Genomic DNA, 20,625 nt, shown 5'->3' on the forward strand with positions numbered 1-20,625 from the left:
GCGGCAGAGATGAATCCAGAACCCAGCACCCGCGACCAGTAAGGGTCTGACACAATGAATCCTGTGCATTTTTGTCAGTGTTTCTGCGGTTATCCAGCCTCAGTTTCATTGTTTATTTTACTATAAAATGCATTGATACATTATTAAATAAATATTATTAATATTAACAAGCAATTAGTACAATAGCTGTGAGGAAGATAGTTTCAATTGTTCATCTTAAAAATGTACATTTTTATTCAGATTTCATTGACAGCCTAATCTCACGTGACAGCAGAATGAGCGCGGGTTCTAAGAAACAAGCGAAAAGTGTTTACAAGAAGATGATGTACGCAGGACAAACACGAGCCGGCGAGTTCATATAAAGCTATTATCGCTTCATCCCCATTCACTTATGTGCAGAAGTTCATGGGGGGAGGAGGGGAGGGGTGCAAAACTCTTTACCTACCCAATAGAAATCATGGGGAAGCAATTGAACCTGCTGCCCCCCTGGATCCTCTGCCCCCGGCTGTGTGTGTCCCACCGGGTATATTCCATATATTGTGAATCCCAAAGAAACTTGAAACTGTATTACAGGAGGATCTGTTTGTGTTTCTCTTTCCCTCCATACGTTTCTATCTCCTATCGCTGAGACGGAGAAGGTGGAATATCACAGAGACACCTATGGGAAGTGTAGCTGATGTGTATGAGAAGCCCCCTGTTATGCTACTGAAACCATTTTAAATACGTAAAGGAACAGACCAATGCGCACAGAGGGGGTCATTCCGAGTTGATCGCTCGCTAGCAGTCTTTAGCAGCCGTGCAAACGCTATGCCGCCTCCCACTGGGAGTGTATTGTAGCTTAGCAGAAGTGCGACCGAAAGGATCGGAGAGCGGCGGCAAAATTATTTTGTGCAGTGTCAGAGTAGCTCAATACCTACTCAGCGCTTGCGATCACTTCAGATTGTTCAGTTCCTGTTTTGACGTCATGAACACGACCTGCGTTCGCCCAGCCACGCCTGCGTTTTTCCTGCCACGCCTGCGTTTTTTCGAACACTCCCTGAAAACGGTCAGTTGACACCCAGAAACGCCCAGTTCATGTCAATCACTCTGCGGCCAGCAGTGCGACTGAAAAGCTTTGCTAGACCCTTTGTGAAACGACATCGTTCGTTGTAATAGTACGTCACGCGTGCGCATTGCGCCGCATACGCATGCGCAGAAGTGCCGTTTTTTTTGCCTCATCGCTGCATAGCGAACTAATGCAGCTAGCGATCAACTCGGAATGACCACCCGTGTCTCTGGACACAAGAGCCTACAATCTAATGGTGAACCTGAAACACAGGGCAACAACGTTACTTGTCAAAGAATACTACTGGCATTTGCAACTAGACTGAGGCTTTAGCACCAAAGAGGCCGTTTGTGAGCTGGACTTATATTATCGCACTTACCTGTCATTTATTCTATCAATGGAGACAAGTGTTAGAAATAAATAAATAACAATCCCACTGTCTTATAATAAAACAGCCGACTTTGCAGGATGTTTCCCCTCCCTACGGAATTGTGGCATCATCCTTTTTCAATGTGAAGGGTACAGAAAGAGAGAAAGCCAAAAAAAAACTGCAGCTGATGCATCCAAATTGAATTATAGGGGTTGACGCTGACTAGAGAAATTCAGCTTTATTAAATTAGTTATTCAGGGCAAACAGTTATATTCCTGCGAATAAGATGCATATCGTCGTCTGCTCACTTCCACAGGCCCTGCGCTAACACAACCTGTCTGTCGTCCAATTGTTCTGTCTTCGTACGCTGTCCATCTGGCACTTAGTGACACAACAGCAGCACATTGCAAATTTGTCTCTCCTCCCTACCAGTGTGATTACACCCCAAAGTGTCCTGTTAATCATTATATAAATTTAATAAACACCCACGTTGCTTTCTAGTGGCGATGGACAGCAATAATGACTTTTGAGACATAAAAGAGACTCGTTGTGGGAAGTTTTGTCCCATAACTGCGAAATGACACAGAGAAATGCCCGTTTCACGCATCTGACACATCATAATTCCATTTACAGCGGCATAATTACAGGGTAACGCAACATAATGCAAGGCAGATAATAGAGCCATGAAAATAAGGACATTTACATGTCATTTTGCCGCAACCCAAGGCTAAGACGCTACGTTTCCGAGTAATTTATAATTCTCTCCAAATCAGATCCTTCTTGATTTTAATTACCGTCTCCTTACGCGGCGCCTTTTGTGAATTTACTAGTCGCTCGCTCGGTGAGACTGCAGTGTTGTTGTTGACAAATTGGTACATTATTTCATTACGGGTCGTCAACGGAGGGTTTCCAGCACGATTCGTCAATAAAAGCCATTTGGAATCTCCCGCTGTGCGGTTCCCATATTGATCCAGAAACTAAACAGCAGTTAATATAAGAATTAATCTGCAAAATACAATAATTTACAGAAAAAATACTCCTAACAAATGATGGCAGGTCTTTTCACAGCTCGTTGTCAGGTAAACAAGCGCCCACTTGTGACTGAATAGCAATTGATTTTCAATAAAGGAGAACCCTGTGATTTAACCAGGCAATATAATAAATTATCAAGCCGGCCTCTGGAGTTTACTGTGGTGTAATTATGCAAAAACTGGTACAGGACAGGTAATTGCTTTATTATACAATATGGTCAATTCCATTCACTGATGTAGAGACATTAGCCCTCATTCCGAGTTGTTCGCTCGTTGCCGAGTTTCGCTATATTGCGATTAGTCGCTTACTGCGCATGCGCAAGGTTCGCAGAGCGCATGCGCTTAGTTATTTTACACAAAAGTTTGGTATTTTACTCACGGCATAACGAGGATTTTTCATCGTTCTGGTGATCGGAGTGTGATTGACAGGAAGTGGGTGTTTCTGGGCGGAAACTGGCCGTTTTATGGGTGTGTGTGAAAAAACGCTGCCGTTTCTGGGAAAAACGCAGGAGTGGCTGGAGAAACGGGGGAGTGCCTGGGCGAACGCTGGGTGTGTTTGTGAAGTCAAACCAGGAACTAAACTGACTGAACTGATCGCAGTGGCAGAGTAAGTGTGGAGCTACTCAGAAACTGCAAAGAAATTTCTATTCGCAATTAAGCAAATCTTTCGTTCGCAATTCTGCAAAGCTAAGATTCACTCCCAGTAGGCGGCGGCTTAGCGTGTGCAATGCTGCTAAAAGCAGCTAGCGAGCGAACAACTCGGAATGAGGGCCATAGGGGGTAATTCCAAGTTGATCGCAGCAGGATTTTTGTTAGCAATTGGGCAAAACCATGTGCACTGCAGGGGGGCAGATGTAACATGTGCAGAGAGAGTTAGATTTGGGTGGGTTATTTTGTTTCTGTGCAGGGTAAAATAAGAATTTACTTACCGATAATTCTATTTCTCGTAGTCCGTAGTGGATGCTGGGACTCCGTCAGGACCATGGGGAATAGCGGCTCCGCAGGAGACAGGGCACAAAAGTAAAAGCTTTAGGATCAGGTGGTGTGCACTGGCTCCTCCCCCTATGACCCTCCTCCAAGCCTCAGTTAGGATACTGTGCCCGGACGAGCGTACACAATAAGGAAGGATTTTGAATCCCGGGTAAGACTCATACCAGCCACACCAATCACACTGTACAACCTGTGATCTGAACCCAGTTAACAGCATGATAACAGCGGAGCCTCTGAAAAGATGGCTCACAACAATAATAACCCGATTTTTGTAACAATAACTATGTACAAGTATTGCAGACAATCCGCACTTGGGATGGGCGCCCAGCATCCACTACGGACTACGAGAAATAGAATTATCGGTAAGTAAATTCTTATTTTCTCTGACGTCCTAGTGGATGCTGGGACTCCGTCAGGACCATGGGGATTATACCAAAGCTCCCAAACGGGCGGGAGAGTGCGGATGACTCTGCAGCACCGAATGAGAGAACTCCAGGTCCTCCTCAGCCAGGGTATCAAATTTGTAGAATTTTGCAAACGTGTTTGCTCCTGACCAAGTAGCAGCTCGGCAAAGTTGTAAAGCCGAGACCCCTCGGGCAGCCGCCCAAGATGAGCCCACCTTCCTTGTGGAATGGGCATTTACAGATTTTGGCTGTGGCAGGCCTGCCACAGAATGTGCAAGCTGAATTGTACTACACATCCAACTAGCAATCGTCTGCTTAGAAGCAAGAGCACCCAGTTTGTTGGGTGCATACAGGATAACAGCAAGTCAGTTTTCCTGACTCCAGCCGTCCTGGAAACCTAATATTTTCAGGGCCCTGACAACATCTAGCAACTTGGAGTCCTCCAAGTCCCTAATAGCCGCAGGTACCACAATAAACTGGTTCAGGTGAAACGCTGACACCACCTTAGGGAGAAACTGGGGACGAGTCCGCAGCTCTGCCCTGTCCGAATGGACAATCAGATATGGGCTTTTGTGAGACAAAGCCACCAATTCTGACACTCGCCTGGCCGAGGCCAGGGCCAACCGCATGGTCACTTTTCATGTGAGATATTTCAAATCCACAGATTTGAGCGGTTTAAACCAATGTGATTTGAGGAATCCCAGAACTACGTTGAGATCCCACAGTGCCACTGGAGGCACAAAAGGGGGTTGTATATGCAGTACTCCCTTGACAAACTTCTGGACTTCAGGAAGTGAAGCCAATTCTTTCTGGAAGAAAATTGACAGGGCCGAAATTTGAACCTTAATGGACCCCAATTTGAGGCCCATAGACACTCCTGTTTGCAGGAAATGCAGAAATCGACCGAGTTGAAATTTCTTCGTGGGGCCTTCCTGGCCTCACCCCACGCAACATATTTTCGCCACATGTGGTGATAATGTTGTGCGGTCACCTCCTTCCTGGCTTTGACCAGGGTAGGAATGACCTCTTCCGGAATGCCTTTTTCCCTTAGGATCCGGCGTTCCACTGCCATGCCGTCAAACGCAGCCGCGGTAAGTCTTGGAACAGACATGGTACTTGCTGAAGCAAGTCCCTTCTTAGCGGCAGAGGCCATGAGTCCTCTGTGAGTATTTCTTGAAATTCCGGGTACCAAGTCCTTCTTGGCCAATCCGGAGCCACGAGTATAGTTCTTACTCCTCTACGTCTTATAATTCTCAGTACCTTGAGTATGATAAGCAGAGGAGGGAACACATACACCGACTGGTACACCCACTGTGTTACCAGAACGTCCACAGCTATTGCCTGAGGGTCTCTTGTGTTCAGGCGGGACGCCATCATGTCCACCTTTGGTCTTTCCCAACGGTTCACAATCATGTGGAAGACTTCCCGATGAAGTCCCCACTCTCCCGGGTGGAGGTCGTGTCTGCTGAGGAAGTCTGCTTCCCAGTTGTCCACTCCCGGCATGAACACTGCTGACAGTGTTATCCCATGATTTTCCGCCCAGCGAAGAATCTTTGCAGTTTCTGCCATTTCCCTCTTGCTTCTTGTGCCGCCCTGTCTGTTTACGTGGGCGACTGCCGTGATGTTGTCCCACTGGATCAATACCGGCTGACCTTGAAGCAGAGGTCTTGCTAAGCTTAGAGCAATTGTTTTATGTGGAGAGAAGTCTCCAGACTTGATCACACTCCCTGGAAATTTTTTCCCTGTGTGACTGCTCCCCAGCCTCTCCGGCTGGCATCCGTGGTCACCAGGACCCAGTCCTGAATGCCGAATCTGCGGCCCTTTAGTAGATGAGCACTCTGCAGCCACCGCAGAAGAAACACCCTTGTCCTTGGAGACAGGGTTATCCGCTGATGCATCTGAAGATGCGATCCGGACCATTTTTCCAGCAGATCCCACTGAAAAATTCTTGCGTGAAAACTGCCGAATGGAATCGCTTCGTAAGAAGCCACCATTTTTCCCAGGACCCTTGTGCAATGATGCACTGACACTTTTCCTGGTTTTAGGAGGTTCCTGACTAGCTCGGATAACTCCCTTGCTTTCTTCTCCGGGAGAAACACCCTTTTCTGGACTGTGTCCAGAATCATCCCTAGGAACAGCAAATTGTCGTCGGAAACAGCTGCGGTTTTGGAATATTTAGAATCCACCCATGCTGTCGTAGAACTACTTGAGATAGTGCTACTGCGACCTCCAACTGTTCTCTGGACCTTGCCCTTATCAGGATATCGTCCATTTTCTTTGAAGAAGAATCATCATTTCGGCCATTACCTTGGTAAAGACCCGGGGTGCCGTGGACAATCCAACCGGCATCGTCTGAAACTGATAGTGACAGTTCTGTACCACGAACCTGAGGTACCCTTAGTGAGAAGGGCAAATTGGGACATGAAGGAAGCATCCCTGATGTCCCGGGACACCATATAGTCCCCTTCTTCCTGATTCGCTATCACTGCTCTGAGTGACTCCATCTTGATTTGAACCTTTGTATGTAAGTGTTCAAATATTTCAGATTTAGAATAGGTCTCACCGAGCCGTCTGGCTTCAGTACCACAATATAGTGTGGAATAATACCCCTTTCCTTGTTGTAGGAGGAGTACTTTGATTATCACCTGCTGGGAATACAGCTTGTGAATTGTTTCCAATACTGCCTCCCTGTCGGAGGGAGACGTTGGTAAAGCAGACTTCAGGAACCTGCGAGGGGGAGACGTCTCGAATTTCCAATCTTTACCCCTGGGATACTACTTGTAGGATCCAGGGGTCCTGTACGGCCCCAGCGTCATGCTGAGGACTTGGCAGAAGCGGTGGAAGGCTTCTGTTCCTGGGAATGGGCTGCCTGCTGCAGTCTTCTTCCCTTTCCTCTATCCCTGGGCAGATATGACTGGCCTTTTGCCCGCTTGCCCTTATGGGGACGAAAGGACTGAGGCTGAAAAGACGGTGTCTTTTTCTGCTGAGATGTGACTTAGGGTAAAAAAGGTGGATTTTCCAGCTGTTGCCGTGGCCACCAGGTCCGATGGACCGACCCCAAATAACTCCTCCCCTTTATACGGCAATACTTCCATGTGCCGTTTGGAATCTGCATCACCTGACCACTGTCGTGTCCATAAACATCTTTTGGCAGATATGGACATCGCACTTACTCTTGATGCCAGAGTGCAAATATCTCTATGTGCTCTATAGTCAATAAAATACTGTCCCTGTCAAGGGTATCAATATTTTCAGTCAGGGAATCCGACCAAGCCACCCCAGCGCTGCACATCCAGGCTGAGGCGATAGCTGGTCGCAGTATAACACCAGTATGTGTGTATATACTTTTTAGGATATTTTCCAGCCTCCTATCAGCTGGCTCCTTGAGGGCGGCCGTATCTGGAGACGGTAACGCCACTTGTTTTGATAAGCGTGTGAGCGCCTTATCCACCCTAAGGGGTGTTTCCCAACGCGCCCTAACTTCTGGCGGGAAAGGGTATACCGCCAATAATTTTCTATCGGGGGAAACCCACGCATCATCACACACTTCATTTAATTTATCTGATTCAGGAAAAACTACATGTAGTTTTTTCACACCCACATAATACCCTTTTTTGTGGTACTTGTAGTATCAGAAATATGTAACACCTCCTTCATTGCCCTTAACATGTAACGTGTGGCCCTAAAGGAAAATACGTTTGTTTCTTCACCGTCGACACTGGAGTCAGTGTCCGTGTCTGTGTCTATGTCGACCGACTGAGGTAAATGGGCGTTTTAAAGTCCCTGACGGTGTTTGAGACGCCTGGACAGGTACTAATTTGTTTGCCGGCCGTCTCATGACGTCAACCGACCTTGAAGCGTGTTGACATTATCACGTAATTCCTTAAATAAGCCATCCGTTCCGGTGTCGACTCCCTAGAGAGTGACATCACCATTACAGGCAATTGCTCCGCCTCCTCACCAACATCGTCCTCATACATGTCGACACACACGTACCGACACACAGCACACACACAGGGAATGCTCTGATAGAGGACAGGACCCCACTAGCCCTTTGGGGAGACAGAGGGAGAGTTTGCCAGCACACACCAAAACGCTATAATTATACAGGGACAACCTTTATATAAGTGTTTTCCCTTATAGCATCTTAATATATAATCATATCGCCAAATAAGTGCCCCCCCTCTCTGTTTTAACCCTGTTTCTGTAGTGCAGTGCAGGGGAGAGCCTGGGAGCCTTCCCACCAGCAGTTCTGTGAGGGAAAATGGCGCTGTGTGCTGAGGAGATAGGCCCCGCCCCCTATTCCGGCGGGCTCTTCTCCCGGTTTTTCTGAGACCTGGCAGGGGTGAAATACATCCATATAGCCTCAGGGACTATATGTGATGTATTCTTTTTAGCCAGAAAAGGTATTAACATTGCTGCCCAGGGCGCCCCCCCCAGCGCCCTGCACCCTCAGTGACCGTTGGTGTGAAGTGTGCTGAGAGCAATGGCGCACAGCTGCAGTGCTGTGCGCTACCTCATGAAGACTGAAAAGCCTTCAGCCGCCGGTTTCTGGACCTCTTCTTACTTCGGCATCTGCAAGGGGGTCGGCGGCGCGGCTCCGGTGACCCATCCAGGCTGTACCTGTGATCGTCCCTCTGGAGCTAGTGTCCAGTAGCCTAAGAAGCAAATCCATCCTGCACGCAGGTGAGTTCACTTCTTCTCCCCTAGGTCCCTCGTTGCAGTGAGCCTGTTGCCAGCAGGACTCACTGAAAATAAGAAACCTATCAAAACTTTTACTCTAAGCAGCTCTTTATGAGAGCCACCTAGATTGCACCCTGCTCGGACGGGCACAAAAACCTAACTGAGGCTTGGAGGAGGGTCATAGGGGGAGGAGCCAGTGCACTCCACCTGATCCTAAAGCTTTTACTTTTGTGCCCTGTCTCCTGCGGAGCCGCTATTCCCCATGGTCCTGACGGAGTCCCAGCATCCACTAGGACGTCAGAGAAATACTGGCTGCTTTATTTTACACTGCAATTTAGATTGCAGATTGAACACACCACACCCAAATCTAACTCTCTCTGCACATGTTACATCTGCCCCACCTGCAGTGCACATGGTTTTGCCCAAATGCTAACAAAAACCCTGCTGCGATCAACTTGGAATTACCCCCGTAAACCGAATGGGTGATTTAGAGGCTGATCTGATGTTGTGAGTAAAACAAATAAAATAACTTTGCACCAGCGTAAAACCGTGCTGCGCTGCGGGTGGGAGTGATGTAACGCGCGGAGAGAGTTAGGGGCATATTTACTAAAGGTGAAATTGGTGACCACAGCAGCTCAGAACCCCGCTCATCAGCCAATCAGATTACCAGGTAACTCTGACTGATCTGATCAAGCCTGATAACGTGACAATGGCAGATGCAGACAGATGGCGTTACCTATTAGGTATACGCTCAGAATAGATACGTCCAGACTGAACTGAGTTGTCGATACCCCGCCTCTGTGACCTCTCAACGCTCAAGGAAGTCTGTAGGGGAGGGGCATCGACAACTCTTCTTTGTGGGTGAAAGAAGCCAGCCTAGGAATTATACTGGGACTGACACTGGAGCAAGAATGACTTATGGAATCCAACAATTCAGGAGCACAGAGCAGCCCAGGTAAGTTACTGTAAGTACAACGTTGGTATTATTTTGATGTATGTATTATCAGTGCTAATAGACTGACACAGGTCAGCACTGAGCGAGAACTGGATGAAATCCACAGAACGTCAATTTGTTACTTTATAGTAAACATGAAAACTAGTATAAAGTTCTAAAGATACATTATAAAACTAATCAGTGACATTACCTGCGTATAAGGGTTATAGCACTTGTCTCCGCACACGTCTTCATCTCTCCTGCAAGTGACTAACAGGCACAATTTACCATTCTCATCCCGTCCTCTTCTCTGTATATTATCACAAGGATATATGCCCTTTCTCCTGACTTCATAGCCGAGTATAATTCCATTAGGTTCTTCCGGTGGAGCCCAATGAATCTGCACCGATCTGTGAAAATAAATAGCAGTTTGAAGGGAAAATATCAATCAAGGCAGAAAGTTAATTCCAATCTACAGTATGGCTTATACGGGACATAGTTTAGGGATATGTTATTAGTGATTCTGACCATAGATTCATTATGAAATGGATTTCGTGGATTTTGCAGCCAACGTGATTATTATTGGAACTGAGCATTCTAGAAAGGAGACTGTTTACATTATATGAAACTTTTTTTTAAGGGGAAGCAGGGTTGTACTGAACAGCGGACTCTGAATTCAGCCTACTCGGGGAGTGTATATTAGCCATGTATGGGGAGGAACGAGGTCTCCATCCAGGTTGGCTACAAATAATAAAACATTGTCCAGGAAGACGCAGCTCATGTGTAGAGTCCTCCACTGGATTTCCCATGTATCATGGGGAAACGTGAAAGCTAAAGGCCCAGTGATGGGCATGAGCAGGGGAGAAGACAGCTCTGTCTGGTGGTCAGTGTGACGTATATATATATATATATATATATATATATATATATATATATATATATATATATATATACACTGCTCAAAAAAATAAAGGGAACACTAAAATAACACATCCTAGATCTGAATGAATGAAATATTCTTATTAAATACTTTGTTCTTTACATAGTTGAATGTGCTGACAACAAAATCACACAAAAATTATCAATGGAAATCAAATTTATTAACCCATGGAGGTCTGGATTTGGAGTCACACTCAAAATTAAAGTGGAAAAACACACTACAGGCTGATCCAACTTTGATGTAATGTCCTTAAAACAAGTCAAAATGAGGCTCAGTAGTGTGTGTGGCCTCCACGTGCCTGAATGACCTCCCTACAACGCCTGGGCATGCTCCTGATGAGGTGGCGGATGGTCTCCTGAGGGATCTCCTCCCAGACCTGGACTAAAGCATCCGCCAACTACTGGACAGTCTGTGGTGCAACGTGGCGTTGGTGGATGGAGCGACACATGATGTCCCAGATGTGCTCAATTGGATTTAGGTCTGGGGAACGGGCGGGCCAGTCCATAACATCAATGCCTTCATCTTGCAGGAACTGCTGACACACTCCAGCCACATGAGGTCTAGCATTGTCTTGCATTAGGAGGAACCCAGGGCCAACCGCACCAGCATATGGTCTCACAAGGGGTCTGAGGATCTCATCTCGGTACCTAATGGCAGTCAGGCTACCTCTGGCGAGCACATGGAGGGCTGTGCGGCCCCCCAAAGAAATGCCACCCCACACCATTACTGACCCACTGCCAAACCGGTTATGCTGGAGGATGTTGCAGGCAGCAGAACGTTCTCCTTGGTGTCTCCAGACTCTGTCACGTCTGTCACATGTGCTCAGTGAGAACCTGCTTTCATCTGTGAAGAACACAGAGCGCCAGTGGCGAATTTGCCAATCTTGGTGTTCTCTGGCAAATGCCAAACGTCCTGCACGGTGTTGGGCTGTAAGCACAACCCTTACCTGTGGACGTCAGACCCTCATACCACCCTCATGGAGTCTGTTTCTGATCGTTTGAGTAGACACATGCACATTTGTGGCTTGCTGGAGGTCATTATGCAGGGCTCTGGCAGTGCTCCTCCTGTTCCTCCTTGCACAAAGGCGGAGGTAGCGGTCCTGCTGCTGGGTTGTTGCCCTCCTACGGCCTCCTCCACGTCTCCTGATGTACTGGCCTGTCTCCTGGTAGCGCCTCCATGCTGTGGACACTACGCTGACAGACACAGCAAACCTTCTTGCCACAGCTCGCATTGATGTGCCATCCTGGATGAGCTGCACTACCTGAGCCACTTGTGTGGGTTGTAGACTCCGTCTCATGCTACCACTAGAGTGAAAGCACCGCCAGCTTACAAAAGTGACCAAAACATCAGCCAGAAAGCACAGCAGCTGAGAAGTGGTCTGTGGTCACCACCTGCAGAACAACTCCTTTATTGGGGGTGTCTTGCTAATTGCCTATAATTCCCACCTGTTGTCTATTCCATTTGCACAACAGCATGTGAAATTGATTGGCAATCAGTGTTGCTTCCTAAGTGGACAGTTTGATTTCACAGAAGTGCGATTGACTTGGAGTTACATTGTGTTGTTTAAGTGTTCCCTTTATTTTTTTGAGCAGTGTATATATATCTATATCTATATCATAGTGCTCACATATAAATAATACACTACCCTACGGCCATGAACCACTGGCAAGGTGACCCCAATATACCCCTCCATTGTACCTTTGTGGCATTGGTGATGCAAATAAAGGACCCTGCTCAGTAAGGATCGCAATGTTGCTTTTTAGCAGAATTTGCAATCCTTAGTCTCGCATGCTGGGGGCCGCCCACCGCAGTGACGTCAACCGCCTTTAAAACGGAGCGTTGACTCCCCCCTCACACCCCGCGAACGCCTCTGCCTGACTGACAGGCAAAGGCATTCGCATTTACTGCGGGTCAACTGTGCATGCGTCCACCGCGTGAAAGCAAAAATACCGGTTGGATCGCCATTTGCGGGATTCCGGTCAGCATTTTAACGAGGGTGTCAGGATTCCAACGTCGGGATTCCGAATCCTGGGATGCTGACAGCCGACATCTTAACCGCATCCCCTCGGGACAGAGATAAGAATATCCTTAGAAAGAACTAATGAACAAATAGGGTTGAAGTTACTAAAAGTCTAAAAGAAAAAGGGGCGGACTAGATGGTCCAAGAGGTTCTCATCTGCCGTCACGTTCTATGATTCTATAAACAGCTATCAAGATAACAAATAACTGCAGATGCCCCCGATTATTATATAGATACCCCGATTATTATACAGATACCCCAATTATTATACAGATGCCCCCGATTATTATACAGATACCCCGATTATTATACAGATACCACGATTATTATACAGATACCACGATTATTATACAGATGCCCCCGATAATTATATATAAAGGGGAAGCTGTCGCATGCCAGGGCGATTGTGCTAGTCACCTGTACCCATGCTGACCTGTAATACAATGGAACAGGTGTGGATAGCGGGGCTCTATCCTGCGTCCTGCTTAAGGCTCCAGAACACCCCATTCTCCAACCATCATCTATACATCACTAATTAATCTAATGCGCCAATTAATGTATTACAAAGCAAACAAAACTTCCCTTTGAAGTAAGGGAACGCACTTTTAGATAAAATACATTTGATGCACTAGATCAGTGGTTCTCAAACTCGGTCCTCAGGACCCCACACAGTGCATGTTTTGCAGGTAACCCAGCAGGTGCACAGGTGTATTAATTAATCACTGACACATTTTAAAAGGTCCACAGGTGGAGCAAATTATTTCACTTGCGATTATGTGAGGAGACCTGCAAAACATGAACTGTGTGGGGTCCTGAGGACCGAGTTTGAGAACCTGTGCACTAGATTATATTTCTAGGATAACAAAGTTACCAATAGTGAACAAGTTGCACGGGACAGGACACGGCGTGTTACTTGTTGATTGGTTGATGAGTTTGTGTACTGATAATACGCTCTTGATGAAGCCTTCAATGCTCTGTTTCCAAGGAGGAGATGGAGCGTTGCAGGGATGGAGCGGCGCAAACGGTGGGCAATGCGGCACAAACGGGGTCGTGTCATGGGCGTGATCGCGGCGGCTGCATGGCGTCACACACAGCCTCTGCAATGAGTAAGATGGCGCCTGGTCTCCTGCGGGCGCAGCTAAGCTGCGCTGACAGGAGGCATCAAGAATTTTTACGATTAAGCAGAAATTGCGAGGCAATTTATGTGCTGTGCAATTGGGTGTAGTATGGTTAGCCGGCAGCCGGGTTCCCGGCGCCCTGAATACCGGCGCAGGGATCCTGACCGCTGGCATAAGGACAGAGGGTGAGCGGAAATGAGCCCCTTGCAGGCTTGCTGCGCTCGCCACGCTGTTTATTCTCCCTCCAGGGGGGTCTTGGACCACCAAGAGGGAGAATAGGTGTCGGTATGCCGGATGTCGGAATTCTGGCGCCGGTATACTGAATACCACCCGTGCAATTTATGTGCTGTTTATGTGCTGTGCAAATCCTATTCAATAAAGACTGAACGACACGATGGTACAAACATCATTTACAGTAATAACTACAAGTATGACGCGGTGCGGTATCACAGAGCGTGCAGGAGCGATGTCAGACATATGTGTATGAGCCAGAGCTAATTACAAATAATAAGTGAAATACTAACATACAGTTGTATAGTAGGGGATGCAGTTAAAATACCGGCAGTCAGGACCCCAGCGGTGAGAATCTCGACACATCCTGGAGGTAATTACCGGGGGCTAGAGTTAGGGTTAGGCTAAGGAGGAGAGGGGAATCTGGGTGGGGTACTAGGGGTCAGGGGTGCTGCGGATGGAGAAGGGGGGAGCTGTGAGGAGACAGAGTGAGCAAGAGAAGGGAATCTGTGTGGGGTACTGGGGGTCAGGGGTGCTGCGGATGGAGAAGGGGGAGCTGTGAGGAGAGAGCGAGCAGGAGAGGGGAATCTGTGTGGGGTACTGGGTGTCGGGGGTGCTGCGGATGGAGAAGGAGGAGCTGTGAGGAGAGAGCGAGCAGGAGAGGGGAAACTGTGTGGGGTACTGGGGGTCAGGGGTGCCACGGATGGAGAAGGGGGAGCTGTGAGGAGACAGAGCGAGCTAGAGAGGGGAATCTGTGTGGGGTACTGGGGGTCAGGGGTGCTGCGGATGGGGAAGGGGGGAGCTGTGAGGAGACAGAGCGAGCAGGAGAGGGGAATCTCTGTGGGGTACTGGGAGTCGGGGGTGCTGCGGATGGAGAAGGGGGGAGCTGTGAGGAGACAGAGTGAGCAGGAGAGGGGAATCTGTGTGGGGTACTGGGTGTCAGGGGTGCTGCGGATGGAGAAGGGGGAGCTGTGAGGAGACAGAGCGAGCAGGAGAGGGGAATCTGTGTGGAGTACTGGGAGTCGGGGTGCTGCGGATGGAGAAGGGGGGAGCTGTGAGGAAACAGAGCGAGCAGGAGAGGGGAATCTGTGTGGGGTACTGGATGTCGGGGGTGCTGCGGATGGAGAAGGGGGAGCTGTGAGGAGACAGAGCGAGCAGGAGAGGGGAATCTGTGTGGGGTACTAGGGGTCAGCGGTGCTGCGGATGGAGAAGGGTGAGCTGTGAGGAGACAGAGCGAGCAGGAGAGGGGAATCTGGGTGGGGTACTAGGGGTCGGGGGTGCTGCGGATGGAGAAGGGGGGAGCTGTGAGGAGAGAGCGAGCAGGAGAGGGTAATCTGTGTGGGGTACTGGGTGTCGGGGGTGCTGCGGATGGAGAAGGGGGAGCTGTGAGGAGAGAGCGAGCTAGAGGGGGGAATCTGTGGGATACTGGGTGTCGGGGGTGCTGCGGATGGAGAAGGGGTGAGCTGTGAGGAGAGAGCGAGCAGGAGAGGGGAATCTGTGTGGGGTACTGGGAGCCGGAGGTGCTGCGGATGGAGAAGTGGGGGAGCTGTGAGGAGAGAGCGAGCAGGAGAGGGGAATCTGTGTGGGGTACTGGGAGCCGGAGGTGCCGCGGATGGAGAAGGGGGGAGCTGTGAGGAGAGAGCGAGCAGGAGAGGGGAATCTGTCTGGGGTACTGGGAGCCGGAGGTGCTGCGGATGGAGAAGGGGGGAGCTGTGAGGAGACAGAGCGAGCAGGAGAGGGGAATCTGTGTGGGGTACTGGATGTCGGGGGTGCTGCGGATGGAGAAGGGGGAGCTGTGAGGAGACAGAGCGAGCAGGAGAGGGGAATCTGTGTGGGGTACTAGGGGTCAGCGGTGCTGCGGATGGAGAAGGGTGAGCTGTGAGGAGACAGAGCGAGCAGGAGAGGGGAATCTGGGTGGGGTACTAGGGGTCGGGGGTGCTGCGGATGGAGAAGGGGGGAGCTGTGAGGAGAGAGCGAGCAGGAGAGGGTAAATCTGTGTGGGGTACTGGGTGTCGGGGGTGCTGCGGATGGAGAAGGGGGATCTGTGAGGAGAGAGCGAGCTAGAGGGGGGAATCTGTGGGATACTGGGTGTCGGGGGTGCTGCGGATGGAGAAGGGGGGAGCTGTGAGGAGAGAGCGAGCAGGAGAGGGGAATCTGTGTGGGGTACTGGGAGCCGGAGGTGCTGCGGATGGAGAAGTGGGGGAGCTGTGAGGAGAGAGCGAGCAGGAGAGGGGAATCTGTGTGGGGTACTGGGAGCCGGAGGTGCCGCGGATGGAGAAGGGGGGAGCTGTGAGGAGAGAGCGAGCAGGAGAGGGGAATCTGTCTGGGGTACTGGGAGCCGGAGGTGCTGCGGATGGAAAAGGGGGGAGCTGTGAGGAGACAGAGCGAGCAGGAGAGGGGAATCTGTCTGGAGTACTGGGAGTCAGGGGTGCTGCGGATGGAGAAGTTTGGTGCTGTGAGGGGAGAAAGAGTAAGAGTGTGTGTGTGTGTGTGTGTGTGTGTGTGTGTTGTGTGTGTGTGTGTGTGTGTGTGTGTGTGTGTGTGTGTGTGTGTGTGTGTGTGTGTGTGTGTGTGTGTGTAGGGGTGGGGGGATTCCATATGGTTTATATATATATATATATATATATATATATATATATATAAAAACATACATGAAAACTTGTTAGCATACATGTAAGCATCCCCTGTGTATCGTTTGATATTGGTGATGTAGCGTGAGATGCCTCATACATTCAGCCTCAATACGTCATGCAGCGCGAGATGCCTCATACATCCAGCCTCAATACATCATGCAGGGTGAGATGCCTCATACATTCAGCCTTAATACACCATGTAGCGTGAGATGCCTCATACATCCAGCCTCAATACGTCATGCAGCGCGAGATGCCTCATACATCCAGCCTCTATACACCATGCAGCGCGAGATGCCTCATACATCCAGCCTCAATACACCATGCAGCGTGAGTTGCCTCATACATCCAGCCTCAATACACCATGCAGCGCGAGATGCCTCATACATCCAGCCTTAATACACCATGTAGCGTGAGATGCCTCATACATCCAGCCTCAATACGTCATGCAGCGCGAGATGCCTCATACATCCAGCCTCAATACACCATGCAGCATGAGATGCCTCATACATCCAGCCTCAATACACCACGAAGCGTGAGATGCCTCATACATCCAGCCTTAATACACCATGTAGCGTGAGATGCCTCATACATCCAGCCTCAATACACCATGCAGCGTGAGATGCCTCATACATCCAGCCTCAATATGCCATGCTGCGTGAGATGCCTCATACATCCAGCCTCAATACACCATGCAGCATGAGATGCCTCATACATCCAGCCTCAATACACCATGCAGCGTGAGATGCCTCATACATCCAGCCTCAATACACCATGCAAAGTGAGATGCCTCATACATCCAGCCTCAATACACCATGCAGCGTGAGATGCCTCATACATCCAGTCTCAATACACCATACAGCGTGAGATGCCTCATACATCCAGCCTCAATACGCCATGCAGCGAGAGATGCCTCATACATCTAGCCTCAATACGCCATGCAGCGCGAGATGCCTCATACATCCTGCCTCAATACACCATGCAGCGTGAGATGCCTCATACATCCAGCCTCAATACACCATGCAGCGTGAGATGCCTCATACATCCAGCCTCAATACACCATGCAGCGTGAGATGCCTCATACATCCAGCCTCAATACACCATGCAGCGTGAGATGCCTCATACATCCAGCCTCAATACGCCATGCAGCGAGAGATGCCTCATACATCTAGCCTCAATACGCCATGCAGCGCGAGATGCCTCATACATCCTGCCTCAATACACCATGCAGCGTGAGATGCCTCATACATCCAGCCTCAATACACCATGCAGCGTGAGATGCCTCATACATCCAGCCTCAATACACCATGCAGCGTGAGATGCCTCAAACATCCAGCCTCAATACACCATGCAGCGTGAGATGCCTCATACATCCAGCCTCAATACACCATGCAAAGTGAGATGCCTCATACATCCAGCCTCAATACACCATGCAGCGTGAGATGCCTCATACATCTAGCCTCAATACGCCATGCAGCGCGAGATGCCTCATACATCCTGCCTCAGTACACCATGCAGCGTGAGATGCCTCATACATCCAGCCTTAATACACCATGTAGCGTGAGATGCCTCATACATCCAGCCTCAATACGCTATGCAGCGTGAGATGCCTCATACATCCAGCCTCAATACACCATGCAGCGCGAGATGCCTCATACATCCAGCCTCAATACGCCATGCAGCGCGAGATGCCTCATACATCCAGCCTCAATACACCATGCAGCGTGAGATGCCTCATACATCCAGCCTCAATACACATGCAGCGTGAGATGCCTCATACATCCAGCCTCAATACACCATGCAGTGTGAGATGCCTCATACATCCAGCCTCAATACATCATGCAGCGCGAGATGCCTCATACATCCAGCCTCAATACATCATGCAGCGCGAGATGCCTCATACATCCAGCCTCAATACATCATGCAGCGTGAGATGCCTCATACATCCAGCCTCAATACACCATGCAGCATGAGATGCCTCATACATCCAGCCTCAATACGCCATGCAGCGCGAGATGCCTCATACATCCAGCCTCAATACACCATGCAGCGTGAGATGCCTCATACATCTATCCTCAATACTTTATATGGGTACAGGTCATTAAGTCGACCACTATTGGTCGACATGCATTAGGTCGACGTGTTCACTAGGTCGACGTAGCAAAGGTCGACAGATCAAAAGGTTGACATGAGTGTTTCACATTTTTTAAAACATTTTTTAACTTTTTCACACTTTACAATTCACGTAGACTACGATTGGGAATAGTAACCTGTGCCGGGAGCAGCGGTCGCGGAGCGAGGCACCTTGCCCTAAGAATGGCGAGCAAAGAAAACACCACTTTACGAAGAAAACAACACAAAAAAATAAAATTAAAATAAAGTGACCTTTTTCCATGTCGACCTAATAACCGTGTCAGCCTATTTCAGGTGTCGACCTAGTCACTGTCGACCAAAAGATAGTCACCTAATGACTGTCGACCTAATTACTGTCGACCCTATGATCCACACCCATATCACATTATTGCTGCGTTACTCAGTTGCATTATGTTGGAACTGAGACACATACTGTACATACACACACACACACATACAGTACATGCACACATATAATCACATGCACACACGCACATATCAGCCGGACACATGATGTACTCTCAGCCTCATGCATGATGTATTGCAGGGACTGTTGTATTGTTTGCAAAGTTACAGCAAGACAGGCGTCTGCACCAGCCAGCTCCGTCATACTTCAGGATCAGAATTAATGAATTACCTATTGATTAAATTCCACTCTAGCAAATCCACCATGGCAAATAAATGAAGTAGCCGGGGCACGTGTAGGCCACGAGCAGGCATGTCAGGGCAATCGATCAGCAGTTAGTAATCTTTGGGGATATGGGAAGAGTTGATGATAATATGACATGTGAGAAAAGGAATGCTAACAGCACATTACCGGCTGCGGTGAGCAATCACGCTGACACTGTCAACCACCGGAGCTAAAACATCCTAATACTGTCACCACCGGAGCTAAAACACCCTGACACTGTCATCACCGGAGCTAAAACATCCTAATACTGTCACCAGCAGAGCTAAAACACCCTGACACTGTCATCACCGGAGCTAAAACATCCTAATACTGTCACCACCGGAGCTAAAACACCCTGACACTGTCACCACCGGAGCTAAAACACCCTGACACTGTCACCACCGGAGCTAAAACACCCTGACACTGTCACCACCGGAGCTAAAACACCCTGACACTGTCACCACCGGAGCTAAAACACCCTGACACTGTCACCACCGGAGCTAAAACACCCTGACACTGTCACCACCGGAGCTAAAACACCCTGACACTGTCACCACCGGAGCTAAAACACCCTGACACTGTCACCAGCGGAGCTAAAACACCCTGACACTGTCACCACCGGAGCTAAAACACCCTGACACTGTCACCACCGGAGCTAAAACACCCTGACACTGTCACCACCGGAGCTAAAACACCCTGACACTGTCACCACCGGAGCTAAAACACCCTGACACTGTCACCACCGGAGCTAAAACACCCTGACACTGTCACCACCGGAGCTAAAACACCCTGACACTGTCACCACCGGAGCTAAAACACCCTGACACTGTCACCACCGGAGCTAAAACACCCTGACACTGTCACCACCGGAGCTAAAACACCCTGACACTGTCACCAGCGGAGCTAAAACACCCTGACACTGTCACCACCGGAGCTAAAACACCCTGACACTGTCACCACCGAAGCTAAAACACCCTGACACTGTCACCACCGGAGCTAAAACACCCTGACACTGTCACCACCGGAGCTAAAACACCCTGACACTGTCACCACCAGAGCTAAAACACCCTGACACTGTCACCAGCGGAGCTAAAACACCCTGACACTGTCACCACCGGATTTAAACACCCTGACACTGTCACCACCGGAGCTAAAACACCCTGACACTGTCACCACCGGAGCTAAAACACTCTGACACTGTCACCACCGGAGCTAAAACACCCTGACACTGTCACCACCAGAGCTAAAACACCCTGACACTGTCACCAGCGGAGCTAAAACACCCTGACACTGTCACCACCGGAGCTAAAACACCCTGACACTGTCACCACCGGAGCTAAAACACCCTGACACTGTCACCACCGGAGCTAAAACACCCTGACACTGTCACCACCGGAGCTAAAACACCCTGACACTGTCACCACCG

At 49.2% G+C, this 20,625-nt stretch overlaps 1 protein-coding gene across 1 annotated transcript in view; it reads right to left on the bottom strand.

Annotated features, from left to right (window-relative positions):
• USH2A (usherin) overlaps nt 1-20,625 on the bottom strand; it is a 1,656,840-nt gene that overhangs the window by 386,179 nt on the left and 1,250,036 nt on the right. The window contains exon 50 of the mRNA XM_063919430.1: nt 9,669-9,867. Coding sequence (XP_063775500.1) covers nt 9,669-9,867 — 199 coding nt within the window. The remainder of the gene's footprint in view (nt 1-9,668; nt 9,868-20,625) is intronic.

The sequence above is a fragment of the Pseudophryne corroboree genome, chromosome 4 (genome assembly GCF_028390025.1).
Source record: "Pseudophryne corroboree isolate aPseCor3 chromosome 4, aPseCor3.hap2, whole genome shotgun sequence".
Taxonomy (NCBI): domain Eukaryota; kingdom Metazoa; phylum Chordata; class Amphibia; order Anura; family Myobatrachidae; genus Pseudophryne; species Pseudophryne corroboree.